This window comes from Apostichopus japonicus, chromosome 2 (genome assembly GCF_037975245.1).
Source record: "Apostichopus japonicus isolate 1M-3 chromosome 2, ASM3797524v1, whole genome shotgun sequence".
NCBI classification, from domain to species: Eukaryota; Metazoa; Echinodermata; class Holothuroidea; order Aspidochirotida; family Stichopodidae; genus Apostichopus; species Apostichopus japonicus.
Window position 1 is genome coordinate 13,988,021 of NC_092562.1, and position 19,139 is coordinate 14,007,159.

The window sequence follows — 19,139 nt, forward strand, 5'->3', positions numbered from 1 at the left end:
ATAGATAGATAGATAGATAGATAGATAGATAGATAGATAGATAGATAGATAGATAGATAGATAGATAGACAGTGTATTTTATATTGTAGAACGTCATAGGTCACTTGATCATGAGAGGTCAAACTTTGCAAAACGTGTACACGTCCCAAAATGACCGAAATGTGAGGGCAACTTTTTCCGAATTAAATTTTATGAAATCAGTTTGACCGATTGCATAACAAACTTGCTGGAAATGTAAAATTAGTAATAATAATAATAATAAGAAGAAAAAAACACTCTGTTCTTATGAATTATATACATTAATATGTCCATGTCTATTGACAAAATAGATAAACGTGTGTAATAGCCTACCCACAAAGACGTAATGCTTGTTTGAATGAATTGTTTAATGGTATCTGTGGAGCGTATTAACATACATTGTCAAAGGTCACAGTTTAGTTGAAAAAATACGGCTCAGTAACTTCAAAAAATGGTGAATCAAAACGATGACATCGTAGTGGTATACAAGACCTCGCCAATGTTACCCAGTTTACAATTTCTTTTACTTTTTTCTTCTTTTTTATTCCCCCGTCAATTTCAGCTAGCGTTGAGTACCTCTTTGTGTCATTTGAGGACCGCCCAGAATTTGTAACGATTTCCTTGAACGACATGACGGTTGTACCGTACTTTCTGCAAGTCGGCGGACCATCACTGAAAGTATCGTGTCTCGCAATAGAAGGAAATACCGTGTCATTCTTTGCTCGAGATTCTAGTACTTTCATGGGTTATGTACTCGAGCAGACAGTTGACAACTTACTCTCCGATGTTGACCAGACGATTACCGTATTTAGCGGAAACTTCGACTTTGCGTTAATTAGTATATTCGAATTCGTCAACGGTCTCAGTGTATGTACTGGATGCAGTGGACAAGCATGCAACTGTAAGTGCAGTAACATTTCAACCCCATGACATGTTGTGAGAAAGATATGCACGAGGAACCCTTGTATAATGTATACAGAAGATTCGCAAACTATATTGTGGTGCCCCATACAAAAATGTGTTTGTAGTGTGTTTGTGTGTGTTAAGGGGGGGGGGGGGTCAAATCACTTTTCGGTGCCGGGAGATTTTACCAAGTCCGTATTCCAAACTGTGTATAGTTGTCATATGTTCTAGGCATCGATTTTGATTGATAAGAGTCTGGTAGGCCGTGTTCAGTCCTCGTGGAAGATCTTGGGCCATGGGCTCTAAAAGGTTGTGGACCGCTGAGGGGGTGGGGGTGGGAGGGGGAAGACATTTCGAAGAGAAGGCTGGAGCATGTCACTACCAAGAAAGAGGCTTATTGTTTTTTTAAGTTTTTAACGAGGAGACATTTTCTAATGATATACATTTTGTTTTCATATATACCTCTTAGCAAAAAAGGGCACTTTATTAATAACGAAAATGTACAAAATAATTTTTATATCTTGTGTAACGGAGGTTCTTAGTTTATTTGTTACTATTAATTGACATGTCATATAAGATTAAACATTTTCCCTCCTAACTAACTTGTACGAAAAATTAGGCCTTCGTACTGCTCTCTTCTGTTTTCTTATGTTATTGTGTTATAATATTTCCATTTTGCAGCGGATACGTGTAATTGTCCAGATGCATCATGTGGATTTTGCTTAACCTCGGATCTTGCGAGTTGTGTTTGTACTGACTCACAGGAAGGCGGTTGCGTATACAACGACCCTGCAGTTGGCGCTGTCTGTGTTGGTAAGTGCTACCAAGGAAGGGAAGAATTGTGGCCGGGTATACCATTCACGATTCAGTGTGGTATGGAATCTTGTATTCTCTGGGATCGTTTAAAAAGGATTGGTTCAGGTGTTAGACATGTCTATTTTGTATGAAAGAGCACAAAAAGACAAAAAGAACAGTGAAGAAACTACCATGATAGCATGCTCTGTTAAGGAGATATGACACTTTGAAGATATCAAAATTTCTTTGAAAACGACTGGTGTAGAAAGACTTACTGTGAGGGTGTGACGTCACATCCTCACTTCCTAAACATTTGTGAATATATTTCTTTAAAAATTATTTACATTTTTTAACACATTTGAAAATAATATAATCAAAATTCCCCAGATGTTTAATCTTAAATGCTTCCTTTGACAAATATGAAATCTCCTGACATATCTTTTGGTTGAAAGTCATGAAATCTCACAAAATATTTAGAGAAATAAACAAAGACTTTTCAGGAATTTGAGGATGTGACATCACAGCTAGTCAGATTTCAGCAGTTTCTACACAATCTAGACCAAATCAACTTTACACTTGAATATCTCTTTAACCGAAAAAGATATTTGAACAGTTTTTTCACCATTGTGTTTCTTTTATTGTCCTCTTTAACATACAATAAACATGTATGACAACTGAACCAATCCTTTAAGTAAACGTGGAACACTTTGACGTCGCTTTATCATGCTGTGCGGAAGTTATGGAAGCATTTCACTTTCCACGCGCGTTAACGTGAATCGGACAATGAAGCGTATTAAAAGACACAGATTTACAGCGTACGATTCGTGACACAATTACAACTTTACTATATCATACCCTCCTTCACGCGTATGCAAATCTGAGAATTCACCCACCCTCAATCCAGCTCCCACCTCACCAAAATAAGATTTGTTGTACAAAAGGCGATTCGGAACTGCTATAGATGACAGCGAGTTTAACAAAAGTCTCAAAAGTTTTTTTTTTCTTTCTTGGAGTGCACTTGAGCCTGTTGATGCGAAGCTCCCATTTTGATCTCGGATCTCATCGCTTTGAACACATCTACTTTATAGACCTGCAAGGTATCAACTTCAGAAAAAAAAGAGTATGAATGTTTCTTTCTCGTTTTCATCCAAAGTGCCTTTCAGCAACATCGACGCCAGTTGTATCGTACATAACCCAGTAGCTGAACGAAGGTCGGGAGGTGATGTGAACGTGGGTTTCGTTGTCTCCCCGTCAGAGACTGTTGGGGTAGTTCAGATGGCTATTCAACGTGCAGCCAAAACTGGCCGGTGGCCAACGTCTCTTCTTCCCAGATGGCAGGCCCTAACTACAAGTGCTAATCTACAATTAGGGTACAGGATGCCAGTCCAACCAAATGCACGAGGCCGGCGATTTGGCATCTTCGATACTGTCATCGACCGGGATGACGCAATCGTTGAAAATATCTTTTGCATCGCTACAGAGGGAAGTAGTAAGTTGAAGTATATATATATATATACATATATATATATATATATATATGTATATTATATCATGATATCATTGGTTTGTGGAATTATATGTAACGTTATAACAACGCTGACTTTTTGTTTTGTTTTGCATTTAAGCGTGGTTTTATCTGTTCCTTTTCTTTCCTTCAGGATTCAGAAATCAAGTTTTTACCCAGACTTGCGTGCAAGGTTCGACGTGCCAGTTGTCTATAACAATGGATAACATTCGATTTCTGCCAGAAGTGCGATGGAGACGCACGGATTTGATAACTGGTGCTGTAACAGACTACCCGCAATTCGATGGCAGTTTGACGCTGATTCACAATCCAGTCATTAAAGCCAACCATGAAGGCGTATATGAAGGATACCGTGTGAAGAGGTACCTACGAACCTGGCATCCCATTTTATACCTTTACGTCAGAGGTATGTGAAATCAGCAAGCGGAATAAGCAAAAGCGATCAATATTTACCACAAATAAACAAGTAACAAAGGTCGCGCACCACCAGCAACACCACGCACAATAGGCACATATAGACATATTCTAACACAGACTAACTTATTAATCTTATAACCCCCATGAAATGTTGTCTGTCAAGATGGCAAATGCTTCAAGCAACTGCGAAAAAAGGCAGAACAACTTCAACCATTCTGACATCAGTGATGGTGGTTTTAATATCTAAACAGCCTCAAATGACTCTTGTTAAGACAGAATAATATATATATATATATATATATATATATATATATATATATATATATATATATATATATATATATATATATATATATATATAGATAGATAGATATATATATATATATATAGATATATATATATATATATGTGCGTGTGTGTGTGTGTGTGTGTGTGCGTATATATACTTAGCATAGATTGCATAGTTACACATTATTAGCTATTTCTACTTGACTTTAAAAAAAAAATTATACTGTAAATAATTGCATTTATTACAATTGTGTATTGACATGAATATAATGTCTATATTTAAATCATCTGTTACAGAATGTCCGACTGGAGCCTATGGAGCCTTGTGTGATAGTACTTGTCCAAACTGTAACAGTGGTATTTGCGATGTACAGACCGGTTTATGTCGCTGCTATCCAGGTTTCACGGGTACAAACTGTGAATTACGTAAGTAGCATTTACAAAGTTAATAGAGAGAAAGTTACTTGAGAGTTACTTGAGTGTCTGATCGCACTAAGTATGGTTTATTCACCCTTCCCGAAGACACATGCATTAAACAATGTATGTGTCCTGTACGTTTTGCAGTTTGTCGTTTCGTATATTAACCGCATATTAACCTTTTCCAGATGAGAGGTATCTTAATGGTATGAAACAGATGTGTAGGCCTAGGTATAGGCTAAATGTTGCAGTTGAATTGTATACGGTAGGTCACGACTTACTGTGCGGACAGTTTCGTCGGAGTATTAATAGTATACCGTAACAGAATCTTACTGCATTTCGGATAACTAATCACAATATATTACTCTATATATAATGGAACAAAGAAACACAAGTATTTGCGTATATATGCAGTGAAAGACGTTACGCGGAAAATAAGTTGCCTCTATTATAATACTTCAACCTTATATACTCACTCTTTCCTGCCTCTACCAAAGATCGATCAAATCTGGCGATAGTTTAGCATATCCATCTGCCAGTATTTCCATCTTCTTTTCGACTCAGGTTTGTTATAAAGACTATACTGCACTTTATTGTTCCCTTTTCGTCATTTTTGATAGCTTGTGGAGCGGCTAATCTTATTGGTCAGAGTTGTGATATTAATTGCGATAATATCTTCCCTGGTACGGCTGGTAACGACTGCATCGAGCTCGAGATATGTAATCGTGAGGATCTTGGATGCCAATGTAGATCTGGTCTCCAGCTACCAGAGTGTACCATGGGTAAGTGTTATTTACGGTACATATTTATGACCGCCGGCATATATGTTAAATTTCCAACTTGCAATATGTTCTGTTTTATGATCTGACTGAATCTGGTCCGCAATTTATCTAACGCCCCGTTGCCTTCTATAGCAGCAGTTTCAATTTGATCAGTATCGTTACAGCCATATTTTATTTTATTTTTTTATACTAAAAACTTGTTTTAAAAAAGAGTGTTTAATAAAATGGTTCATTACAGGACAAAAAAAAGATAGGATGTGGTTTGTCAAAATTGCGGCCAGTTTAGTAACCAAATTGAAAATGGATAAGCGAGATATCTCTCCAACCCCCAATCCCTCAAACACCCATTACCTTCTCTCCACCTCCTAAACACTCTTATTCCACCTCTTTAAATCCCCGCCCAGTATCATATAGTAGCCAATAGTCCGTATTGATAAGATACGCTGCACGCTCAGTACAGTATAATCCTTGCGCCAAGCTGTTCGTTGCTATGGACACCAGGACCGGCCTAGAAATCGTTATTAATATACTGTGTCCAACGAATGTTAAATCTTCAGAACGGGGACATTTATTTTCCCCCGCGTGATTCGCGTATCCCGGTTTTTAAACGAGACCAGCTAACCACGTGACCCGGAGCTCGACTTGGCTTTCGCATATACTCCTCTGGTTGGCCGAGCTGTAATGAAAACCTTGTAAAAACCGACTGTATGAAGCGAGAGATGAATGTAAACACATTTGATCAAATAATATAACGAAAGAAAAACGGAAGATGCTTCTCACTAATCTCCTTCATGCTACTTTATATTTTCTATTCTTTCTCAAATGCAATTTTTAATCGATTTCACGTTCCTTTTTATTCAGCTTGCCCGGCTGGAACATGGGGTACAAACTGCGCCCAGACTTGTTCTTGCACAGCCCTTGAAACGTGCGACCCCAGGCAGGGATGCGTCTAAAGTATCACGTGAGCATTGTTTATCTTTATATCAGTTAATGTCGATCAATTTTGTTTTGCGATATTTTACTGATTACCTAAATCAGATAACGTTACATTCTGACAGATTCAAATTTCATCTCGAATTAAGAGATTTTTTTTTTATTAATTTAAAGTTTCCCAATTTAGGCCTTAGCATTTGTTTCACAATCATGCAGAATATGTGTCTGACCCAACGAGAAACTTATTGACAATCTGATCAAATTTATATTAGCCTCCTGCACATTAAGTCTCATTGGTATTACTATATCTGGAGGGGATTGCTTCATGTTGTTCAGTATTAATGTTACTTTGAATATCACTAACCCGGGTTTATTTTAAAACAGAAACACACACTTTGATACAAGACTGTACACCGTGTTTTTCAGGTCTATAATCAATTTTTTTTTTATTTCAGATTCCCATCAATTTGAACCGTGAAGAAAAAGGACCGGACAGAAACCACGTGACTATGGAGTTTGCCATGGAAACTTTAAACAGTTCCCATTTTAAGTTTAGTTAGAGAGTAACAGTGCTGTTTGTTTAATGTCAGGTGATCGGGTTTAAAAGTTAATGTTTGTACAAAGAAAAATCAAAAGATTTGAAACAATGTAAGACAAATCTTTGATCTTGCAACATCATTTTTTTTTTTATATACTTTCAAAATGTTTAATATTTTACAGGTATTTGGAAAGTAAGTTCAAGACAAATACATTATTTGAAAGGTTTACATTTCGTCAGAACAAAACAAAACCCGTAAACGTTCTTTTAGCTGCATTTGATACTTCGCCACCAATATCAAGAGAAACAGATCAAAACAAAGAGACAATTTTTTCATGACCTGGCAGATTTTGGAAGAATTTAGAGTTTCACTTGATATAAATGACGGTTGAATGATTCAGCTGCAAAATATTGTTTTTTTTTTCTGTTTCTTTTTCAACTTTCATTCATATTCGAGCCTTTTCTTTTCTTTTTCTTTTCTAAAATGGTGTGTGGTTTTACAGTTTTAAGCATTATATTCTAGAGAGCAAAGAAGAAAAAAAAAACATAGACTGTTTTTATATGTGTGTTCTGCATATTAAAGGGAGTGAAGACTCGCGCACAAAGAAATATCTGATGCCGGTAATCTGACCTAGTTTCGAATGAGGTGTAACAGAAGTGTTAGACACCACCATCGATCCCAGAAAATACACACACAGCTTGCTACCGTCGGTAATTAGACACTAGTGTACAGTCAATACATGTAGCTACAGTCAAAACCCACAACACTGTGTAAATAGCAGCGATGGACATCTCAGGTCCAGAAAAAAAAGTTAACAAGGTATCACGTTTCATTACTGTCTGCATTTTGTAGAGACACGAACAAAACGTCACTTGCAAGCAACTGAAGTTAACTTTACCAGCAAAGGGCGGCACGCGGTTGGCGAGTCTTCAATGCCTTTAAATCTTTTATCAAACCGATGCTGTAAGAACGAGAGGTTGCCGGGATTCTGGCAACGCCGTTAAAAGGATTTTGAAAGAGAGTATAGATGACATAGTATGCAGAATCTGTGATGTTATAACGGCAAACCTTCTTCAAATGCGTTACTCTCCTATTATAATCTTCATCTTGATTTATCCTTGCCATACGATATACCTATAACGTTTGTTCGGCAGGCTAACAAAGTTCCATCCGACACACCGCTCCTTCAACAAGGCCACAATTTCAATGTATAAACATTAAGGTTTGTGTGAAAAGATAGTACGTGGCGATTAAACAGGTCTAATGAGTATCGTGGGGATTACACCAGATCCCCGCCCACCCCACCCCTAACCCCACAAATACACAACCAGATCCGCGCCCCATCGCACCCCTACCACCCCCCCCAAAAAAAAACAAAAAAAAAACACACACAAACTGAGTATTAAACTAAATGACTTTGGTTTGTTTTAATTTTTGTGTGGTAGGGTGTGGTATGGGAATTAAGTTCGAAAACCGTAAGTGGGCTGTGAAGGGTCTAGTAACAATCATTTATTGGAATGGAAACTTTTTGCGGCTTCATTAACAATAGTAATAATAATAATGATGATGACGATGATGATGATGACGATGACGATGACGATTGCGATGACGATGATAATAATAATAATAAGATTAACATGATTAAGTGACAATCTCATCAAGAAAACCAGAAACCAAAACTGCAGTGTGGTTTCAATGATGCTACATCAATATGAATGGGACACACTAGACTGTAGCGAATAGCCAGGATGACCAACATACTTCAATCCAAGTAGTACAGCAAAAAGCATTTAGATATGACAAACAGTATTCACATTGGCAGCTGATAACCGAGATGGCATTTTTCGTTGTATTCAGCATACAGATTGATCTCTACCAAAGACAACAGGCTTATTTTCAGGTCTCGACAAATATGTTTTAAAGTACTCGCTACTTGGCGACCGTGACTAAAATTTAATCCCCAAAACGCCAAATTCACTTGCTACTATTATTCCTGTGCAAGTCTCCATAGTACAGATCTTCAACATCAATACATTCTGTTAACAAAGGTTAAGCACTTATAGTCAGATACCTGGTGCTACGTTATTCCACATTGGAAAATGAATTTTCTGTGCAGTACGAAATTTTTCCACTAAAAGTAAGTGATGAACAAAGTAAAACATGTCGCAGAAACATAAATAAGCAGCTAGGCCTACTGTACTGTCTCAAACAATTAAAAAACACACATACGAAGATAGCTTGGCTTCTGTTACATTAGGGCTCCTCTATAGTACTAGGCATATCTTACTAGTACTAGGCGCGAATCTTGAGCCTATACAGTACCCCATTGCTACTTTGAATCGCTACTCGCGTAGCGCGACGTCGTACATTTTCCGAATTATTGATCTTGTCTTTTAGCTGCAGATTGGCGCGCGCAAAAAATCACTATTACTCATTTACACTGACTAAATCATGCGATTTTTTACGCAATGAAAATCTAAGGTTGAAGGAGCATCCATCTTCCATAAACTCCTAGCAGCAATAACAGCATACTTGTCTTAAAGCTCTTTACATATTTGTATATTTTGCGAATTATGACTGATGGCTAGTAGGAAAATGCTTTTAAGAAATGATTTAGGAGATGTTTTGCTACCTCAATTGTATTGGTACTCTGACTGGTATTCTAGTGTTAACGAATCCAATTTTAACCCGTTGCTGGCCTAGACAACATACACTTGCTCATAGGCCTAGCCAGGTTTGTTCGAGTTGTCCCATAATCATAAACGTGACGAAAGTCGAACGTTACTTTTAAGGCCTAGCTGTGTAGAAACTGGTGGAAGAGACTACACAACTTGAGATCAACAGCCGATCCAGACACAGCTCATGAACTCACTGCCAAACTAACACCGTTTAACACAATTAATTCGCACTGAGATTGGTCATAGTCAACAATCTAACTAGGCGACAGTTAAGTTTCGTAAACGGCGCCTGGTTATTTCCCCAACGTAACTACATCCAAACCTGAAGTTTTCATTTGGCAGTGCATCTCGACAATTGCGAAATACGACAGAAAATGTCCATATCACCGATGTTTGTACAAACAGTACACCCTTTGCAATATATGTAGCGAACGTGGGCAGCGAAGGGACATACTGAAGCCTATATAGATTAGCTAAAGTTGTGAGTTTTGACTCGATTCTACGGATGCCCATAAGCTAATTTCCAGTTGCCAGCAGCCTCCTAGACTTACGAGGCGTAACGCACATGTTATCTAATAGGCTGGTCAGTGGGAGATACGGTAGATTATAAAACAAGGTTTCCATAATTTGGCCTCTGGTGACTCCAAATGACCTATCACCTCAATAAAAAACAATACGCTTCTTGCACTGAATGTGTCACAACTACATACTAAATATGGGATGGTCCAATCATCCCTTCTTGAGATATCGTGTTTACAAAGTTTTTACATTTGACCCCTAGTGACCCCAAATGACTTGTTACCTCCACATAAAACAATAGGCGTCTTTACTTAATGTGGTACTTCTTCACATGACATACAAGATTGATCCAAGCTTCCCTTCTTGAAATATTGTGTTTACAATATTTTCACAATTTGAACACTGGTGACCCCAAATAACCATTGACTTTCTCTCAAAACTATAAGCTTCTGCTACTTAATGTGGTACACCTATATACTCACCAAATACGAGATTGGTCCAAGTTTCCCTTCTTGAGATATCGTGTTTACAAGCAAGGCGTCGCAAACACACGCCCATATACATACACAAACTCATCCACCTGCATGACTGCATATGTTACGATTATCATCGAAACCAAAACTGGGAGCCTTCTCTGCAGTGCTACACTCTCTACAACTACATCCTTCAATTTAATTCCTGTCAAATTTTCTTGCTCCATTAGAGGTCACTGAACTTATAGTTTGTACATGCACAATGTGCCATTGATCAGGTCTGATGGGGTAGTCTGTGATATCTCTTCCTCAATTCCACAACAACTAATGCCCCTGTCACACTTCTGCAGTTTGGGCCGCGGAAGCGCTACGGTTCTCTTCCGCGACTATCCGTAGTACATCCGTAGTACATCCGTAACGAACCCGTAGCAAAACCGTGATAGTCCGTGGTGGACCGTAGCGCTTCCGTAGCATCGTTTCTTCCGCAGCCCGAAATTTGAATTGTTCAAAATTTAAATTTCTTCGGCCGCTTGCCGCGGGCAACTGTAGCACAACCGTAGCTTGCCTTATCACAACCGTGGCGACCATAGCACAACCGTAGCATTTCCGCCATTGACCGTAGCCAGGAAAGCACTACGGGGAGGCTACGGATATGCTACGGTCGTACCATGGTGTCCACGGTATCACTGCCGATGTGCTACGGATATACCACGTACGTACTACGGATATGCCACGGATCTGCTACGACAGTGTCTTTGTACCTGCGGTTATAATACGGGTACGCTGTGACTGTGTTTCTGATATGTTTCGGATATGCTACGGTTGTACCACGGTATCTTCGGTTACGCTACGGCGGTCTTATACACTACACACGTGTTTTTGCATGCTACCACGTTGCCAACATAACATCGCCTGTATTTAATAGGTAGTCAGTCGCCATTCCACGCGGAGACTCGACGTACTACACATGAAGTCAGCAAAAAGGAACGGTTCCGGGAGGTGGGGTAGCACTAGGAAATCACCAACCCCGCCCACACCCCTCCCGCACCCGCTACGCCAGAGGCGACTAGAGAAGTTGCCGGGGAAATTGTCCACAATAAAGAGAACAGTGAAACAGAACAGTTCTTTACTCATTGACATGATGTAGACAGTAGATTTGGCTTCTTGGGCTAAATGTGTAGATGTGAATAACAACAACGTATGCCTAAGTGGCTGTGCCTATAATGGTATCTACAAGTGGAATAAATGTCCTATCATAATCCCATAGAACATGGGACCGTAGCCCATCCGTAGCCACCGTAGCGTGCCCGTTGCTTGCCCGTAGCGCTTCCATTGATGCCGTAGCACAACCGTTGTGAGATCTTCACATAACCGTGACATTCCGTAGCGATTCCGTAGCATTTCCTCACTACATCCGTTACTCTTCCTTGGCTCTTCCGTAGAGGCCGTAACCACACCTCAGTGCAATCGTAGAACGTTTACATCCGCGACCAAAAACGGCTGCTGTGCTCCGGTTCCCAACCGTAGCGCTTCCGCGGCTCAAACTGCAGAAGTGTGACAGGGGCAAAACCATACTTAACCTGTTTCAACCAAGACAGATGGTTACCTTGAGTTTCAGTGGATTTCGTCACCCGGGAAGTCTTGTACTTAGCGGATATAGCTTTTATATGGCTAAGTTTGATAGGCCTTAAGCCTATTTAAGTCTCGTTAACATCCCGCTCCTTTCTCGTGGTAGGAAAGTGGCTACACGTGGGAAGCGGTACTCACGTCCTTCGGAGGGGACGTTAAATTGCGGTCCCGGGAGCAGGACTACACACCCCTGCCTCGTACTTCAGGGCGCTATTCGAAAAGAGAAGGCGAGATTCGCCGGTGTCTTTCCACGCACAAAAACTTGGAACCTCAATAATTTCCGACTAAGGATTTCCTTAGTCTGCTGAAGCACCTTCGGGTGGAAGCATAATACGAGGCATATCATATCATATCCCTGCAGGTAGACACACTGGCAAGTTACTGAATAAGACAATACTAAGTTCATGAAACCAATGCGACTTTTTATTTCTGTATAGTGTTTTTTCCCAGCATCTAAAACCGTGTGCTTCTCTTGTAGCACTGACCAACGGTAAACAAAGCATTTTGCAGAAAGTACACATTTTTAATGTACATTCTGAAACATATTAAGCTTATAATTTTAGCAAATATAAGTAGCTCTTAACGCAACATTGTGCTTAAAATAACAATTAACTCCCAAATTCCCCAGACTGATTAAGGTTGGTGGCTGAATCTACATGGAAGGGCCTGAGGCAAATGAAGTCTTTTATGAAGGGTCCGGGTGATGCAGTGGGGCAATTCCGGGTACTCCCCAAGAAGACAACAGACAAGCAAACGGTACATTCCATAATTTAGATCTTTATACATAGCTATAAACGGAAGGTTGCGCTGATAAATAATAAGCAATTCGAAATTTTCCCCACTGATTAAAGTTGGCCCATGAACCTTTTTGGGAGGGCCAGAGGAGCAATGAAAGATATTAAAATGGATGAGATGCTTCTCTGGTGTCATTGGACCCCTCTACTGTGTGGGTGGGGTGGGGTATTCTCTTGCACCCTGCTTTAGACCCTGTAGCTTAATTGCTTTTCCCTTTTAAATAGACTAGGCTTATAGGCTAAACAGTGGATATATTAAGACCACTATAGTGGTCTTCATGTTCGGGTTAATGGCTAATACTGTAGTCATTGCAATTGATGCATTTCTTGCAGTGCCTTCGACTAACCAAGTGTAAAACTAACAGAACACAGGCTAGGCTATAGCAATTACCGTAAGCTATATTAGGTTATATGTATTGATAATGTGAAAAATGATAATTTTATACTATTCATTTATTAAAACCATGAAAGTCATGTATGGTTAATCTTAATCTAGACTATACTTCAATCTAAATTGGCAACAATCAGTGTTGGGGGGGGGGGTGTTACCGATGTGTCAAATTTTAACAGGTGTTCCGTTAAGATGTCAGTTAATTAGGCTAAGCCTATCTGTCGCGTCCGTCCCGGTAAGGCAGATTTCGATAGTCGCGTGGCAGGGACGACACGAATTACGTAAATTACCAGTCCAGCAGAGATATATAATGATTTCGTTCTATTAATTTTGCAGGATTGATTAGACTTAATACGTTGAACCCTATATAATCAGAGGTAATACTATATGTTTAACGTAACTTTCACACACTGAGACCTTACACGGTAAAAGTATACAGTTACAAAACTGCCACACGCGAGGTAAAAAAACATGTCACTTTTATCCAATCATAACTTAATGTTTCTGTCACATGACAGCAGCACTAAATCACACTCTATATATGTTTAATTCCTGGAAATCATTTAAGGGAAAAGTTAACAGAGTATTTACATACATATGCATATGCATATATTAAATATACATAAGGGTTCACGACACTATAAGTTTGACATAACACTATCCATACAATGATTTTTTAATTCATTTATTTGTTTTATTGCCAATTGCCGTGTACAATGAATGGGAAAGGAAGTCTCCTATAAAGTCTTTAAAAGACTTGACAAGGTAGGAGACTCCTTGGAAGAAAAGAAATAAAAAAGGTACAAATATAAATAATACAGTATATACGTAAGGATTAAATATACAGTAATAATAATAACCTAATTATGCTGAGATGGATACGTGAATAGATATATAATACTATAGTACGAGTTAATAAATTCCTTTTTCAAATGTATGGTGAATTTGGAAAGGAATTTCCCTATCGTCGGACAACCTAAAACACTGCTTAGGTTGCCCGACAGACGACTAGAATTTGCCGCAAGTGTTCAACACTTCGAACAAAACTCGGACTGAAAATCCTTATAGTCCATCAAGCAGGCTCGATATCGTTCACTATCGTTGCCATTATTTAGTACTAAGGTTAGTCTGGTGTGTTTTCATATGCTTAATACAATTCTCGATGTTGGATGGTTCGGGAAGTATTATTTTAAGAGTAAGCAGCAGTTTAAGACGGACTCATTTAGTCCGTTTTGCGTTGTTAGGACTTCTCCGATCGCAGCGATTTTTTTTTTAGTAAAGAGCTAATCAAAATACTTATTGTGTGTCATTTGATATGTCAGCCGATACAGGAACTGCTCGGCTCGGCGTGATGTACATGTACAGACTTTTTGTAATGTGTGTACGTGTTTACAATTCTTCTGCATTAACGTACTGAATAACAAGAGAACATGGCTGAAAGTCTAATGAAATTTACAGCCAACAGTTGAAAAACCGACGTCAAATGTGCCGAGAGATGGAGCAGTATTAAAGGGTGGCGAATTTCTCCGAGAAAATGAATCAATCTGGTCAACTTCGCTTGAAGTTGGTTATGATACTGATGATATAATGGTGAACCCTAGGGATACCATCGTTCCTGTTACCAAGATTCACCAACAGATCGACTATAGGCCTAGAAGTTGCTTCCATGATTCAATACATGAACGATGAAGGTAACTGTAGGCCTGTTACTAATACTCATTTTAGAGCATTACTGTGACAAGAAAGTATACATAACTTCCTTAAGTGACACGAATGCCAACTATGAAAATGTAGGACAATGCTCTTCAAGACCATACTATACTTTGCCTAAGACTAGAAGTAATTTACGTAGCACCCATGACGGATAGATCTTTAGAGCTAACGTTCTCTAAATCAGAGATTAAATACAGAACTTGTAAATCACTCACCTCTGATCTTTTAATTCGGATTAGTCAGTCCAGTAAATTAAATGAAAAGTGGCCGGTCCTCCAGTACACAAAATATACAGCGCACCGTCGCTCAGTCCAAGCTTAGATCGGTGGCGTGAGAATCTTTACGCCGAACCGTGGTTGGAACTTCTCGAAGGTGGTGTGAAGTAGTAGTAGTAGTAGTAGTAGTAGAAGTAGTGGTACTGTAGGGCGCCTAGGCTTACTAAACTATGAACAGCAACCGTGCTAGGCTACGCTGATCAACTATAATCACCCGCGACGCGGACAGGAGGTGATTGTATGTTAGGTTACTAAGTCCGGTGAAAAGAGCTCGCGGAGCAGTGATTAACGCGAGCGGGCAATGTCCGAACAAATAAAGATAATAAGGGTTGAAGTTCCCGAGCTAAAGATATGCTAGTATAGGTGAAATTAAGTATCTTAATACAGGTCAGCTACTGGTAATGATCCACATGTCGGAGGTCCCAAGCTAAGATGACGCGTGTATCCGAGCAAGTCCCTTAAAGTATTTTCCAAACGGGGCAACCCGTCACCAAGAAAGTTTTAGGATTCCGGAGATGAGGGTGCAAGAAAATAAAACTTGCTACAGATCGACAGCTACTATATCATACTGGTATCTGTTATTTTATGATACCATTTATTTCATGTTTATCTGTCATGAAACAAATAAATGAAATCAACACAAGTGTGGTTCGATAGGCAGACTAACGTTAGGCCTATCAATATTCAATGTCGGCATGAAAGTCTATGCCTATAGTCTGTGCCTCGAGTCTTGGATTAATTTTTCAAAAAAAGGGCCTAACTAAGCCCAGAGCATGTCTCTATGATGACTGCTGGTAGTACTGGCACACAAACAAATGTAGCGTGTAATGTAGATTATATACAGGCCACGAAGTATATAGGCCTAGGCAATGCTACAGTATTGCCTAGTCTCAGATCCCTTCGTGTATTTTGTACACCTAACAAAGCGAGTTGGCATTTGTAAGTTTCCAGCTACTTAGCATCAGCATGGCACTTGATTTTTGTAGCACCTAGTCTTATTACAACTTCTTTAAAATTTGGAATAAAATATTTTATATCAAAGCATCTTGCTTGTTTATTTTAATTTGATTCATGTATGGTGAGGCCTTCTTTTAGGATGGAAAATCATTTCAAGTAGGGTTGCATATGTTCTCAAACCGTTGTATTGTGTGGGTTTGTAACTATGCCCTATACAAAGCACTGAAATAAATGGAATAGTAGATGGCTCATTAGTCAGTTGAGTTCCAGTGTAGACAATGAATGTGAACCACAGTGTGACCGACAGGACAATTCAAAATACTGTATCAACCAAACAAATTTGGTTTTAATTTGTTGCAGATGAAAGTGCAGGCCAATCGGCGCCAAAGAAAAGGATATTTGCGGTGCTTCCTCTCCAGAGATTTCTCTGGCATAACAAAAATTTGTGGAAAATCACGACTCACTTCGGAAGGAAGAAGACCTGGTAGCGGGCAGACGGACCAGCTGTCTCAGTGTCTGACACGAGATGCTGAAAAACGGCTCAAAGAAGCTGCTGAACAGAGATGTGATGAAAGGATTAAAATGCTATTGCCCAAGACATTATGTTTACACATCATAGAGGAAGACTACTTCACCCTAAGCAAGTGGCTTTGGGTGATGGTCATGTTGACAGTGACGAGGAAGTCATATAACTCAGAAAGGATTGTTCGTGTAACCAAAGCATAAGCTGGTTAATGTTTTTGTAAATGTTCCATTTTTTTCATTTGATCATTTCCTTTCCTTTTCTTATTTTTTTTTTTTTTTCATTTGACACTAAATAACTTACTTTGGTAGATTGAGAACTTCCATAAAGTTTTTAAGGTTTTGCTAACTACTACAGGGCAACAGTTTGTGGTCAGGTGGCTCTGTGTGACCTTTGTCTTGTTAAACATAGTAATTGTTTTGTGTGGTCCTTGTTTTCTAGGAATACATGTAATGGCTCCAAGCCTCTATCACTTTTGAGAACTGTGGGGGAAATAGACAGTTTAATAGCTATTTTGGTTTGGTAGGAAAATTCTTGGTGATGGATGTGTAACAACAAATTTATTTAAGGACACTGATGAGACCCATTTATAAGTTTATGATTCGAGGTTAAGAAATATGTCTGATAATTATTAAGTAACTTAATTGACAGCTGATAGGTCAATGGACCCCAATTGCCCAGGGACAGGGGCGTCAATCCGATTGGAAACGTGGGGGGGGGGACGTAATCGATTCGAGTATTCCGGCCGTAAGTTCTATCTGAGCGGAGCGCCACCATCAGTTGGCGCGCAGCGTACAAAGAAAAATTTCAGATTTCAATACCTGCCAGATTGCTGGAGATGGCACTTGCCAGGCTGGATAGCAGCCATCTAATTGCGTGATTTCGGGAGAAAATTACAAATTCGTCACTCGCGTTTCTTTTTGCGCGAGTCTTCACACCCTTTAAGCCGCCATATATGTAGTATATCGGTGGTTTTGTGGTCTTTGTGTAACACAAGATATGTTTGAACAGCAGACTCTTCGTTGTTTATACATCGCGCTATCTAGCTCCAACGCGAAGAATGTTCGCAAGTAGGCTACTCTAACGTTTACAATCGGACAGTTCTGCGAAGCCAAAGCTTCTCGGTACTGCATTCTGCTCTGACATCGATTCCGCCAAGTTTCATCTTTCGGTGTTCCGAATACTTTTCAAGTTTCCTTTTACTGTAAAGTTCATCCGTGAATTTTATTTCAGAGATTTCGAAGAACAGTTTATGAACTGTGGTTTGAGTGTGAGAGTGTATTATGTGCAACTCTACCAACTGGGCATGGTAGGCTGTATACGTTCCCGACATATACGTAATATATTAGGCAATCACCTGTGCGTGTACACACGAGAGTGTATTTGCTGCGGAAATAGGAGTTGAAGCCTGCCCGATGGACTATCATTCTTCAAAATCCGAAATCTGCCCCAAGAAAGGGATATTATCTTGTTGGTAACGCCCCTTTCATATTAAAAACAGCGTAAGAAATAAATCACATATTCGTACGTTCCGTAATGAGGGGGAAATCCTACACTATAGCTGACTTGCAGACAGTTACCACGTGTTATTACTTAGTAAAGACAGAATATGGATACTGTACATATGCACAAGCCGTTTTACCACTTTCTTTTAAGCTTAAGTTAAATTCAATTTCACTTAAGCTTAATTGTATTCTACTTAAGTAAAATACAATTCTACTTAAGTAAAATTTAATTTAGCTTAAGTAAAAGTGTCATTCTTTTTCACTTAAGCTAAATTAATTTTACTTAAATAAAGTTGTATTTTACTTAAGTAGAATACAATTAAGCTTAAGTAGAATTGAATTTAACTTAAGCTAAATTGTATTCTACTTAAGTAGAATAAAAATGCACTTAAGCTTAATACAATTGCATATTATTTAAGTAAAATTCAATTCTACTGAAGTAAAATACAATTTAGCTTAAGTGGAATTGAAGGATCGGTCGTATGGCAAGCCGTTTTAACATTTACCTCGTGCGGAGAAGTGGTTGGTCTGGGGGCAATGTTTACATGGTACCATGCCTTGTGGTACTACTATTACTAGCACCACTGCTTGGCTGCATTTACCAAATGTCTAACGTTCAGACTCAGTGATAAACATAGCTTTGCTTCATTTGCTAAGGGTAAGTATTGTGTGATGTTCGTACATACACAACGAAAGCTGGATAACATTGGCAGTATGGGGGAATGGCCGCAAATAGTTACGTAACTAGTACGTCTTGAACGTGACTCTATAGGTCTCGCACCACAATTAATTGTTCCATTGACTTACACACTAAACTGTCACTTTTAAGACCTGCCAAAGCATAGATAGAAGTCTTCATTTGGTATATCCTACCCACCACTAGAGCTAATATGAATTCCGCTCAAGTGGAATACAATTAAACTTAAGTAAAATGCAATTCTACTTAAGTGCAATTAATTTCACTTAAGCTTAATTGTATTCTACTTAAGTGGAATTAATTCTACTTAACTAGAATAGAGAAGTAAATGTTAAAACGGCTTGCCATACGGCCGCACACACACATAT

The 19,139-nt window shown here is 39.0% G+C and overlaps 1 protein-coding gene across 1 annotated transcript in view; it reads left to right on the plus strand.

Moving 5' to 3' along the window:
- Nucleotides 1-7,027, plus strand: part of LOC139978988 (uncharacterized) — a 16,638-nt gene extending 9,611 nt beyond the window's left edge. The window contains exons 5-12 of the mRNA XM_071989629.1: nucleotides 581-919; nucleotides 1,603-1,734; nucleotides 2,870-3,205; nucleotides 3,375-3,647; nucleotides 4,244-4,372; nucleotides 4,984-5,145; nucleotides 6,007-6,106; nucleotides 6,534-7,027. Coding sequence (XP_071845730.1) covers nucleotides 581-919; nucleotides 1,603-1,734; nucleotides 2,870-3,205; nucleotides 3,375-3,647; nucleotides 4,244-4,372; nucleotides 4,984-5,145; nucleotides 6,007-6,098 — 1,463 coding nt within the window. The 3' untranslated portion in view covers nucleotides 6,099-6,106; nucleotides 6,534-7,027. The remainder of the gene's footprint in view (nucleotides 1-580; nucleotides 920-1,602; nucleotides 1,735-2,869; nucleotides 3,206-3,374; nucleotides 3,648-4,243; nucleotides 4,373-4,983; nucleotides 5,146-6,006; nucleotides 6,107-6,533) is intronic.
- The last annotated feature ends 12,112 nt before the right edge of the window (nucleotides 7,028-19,139 follow it).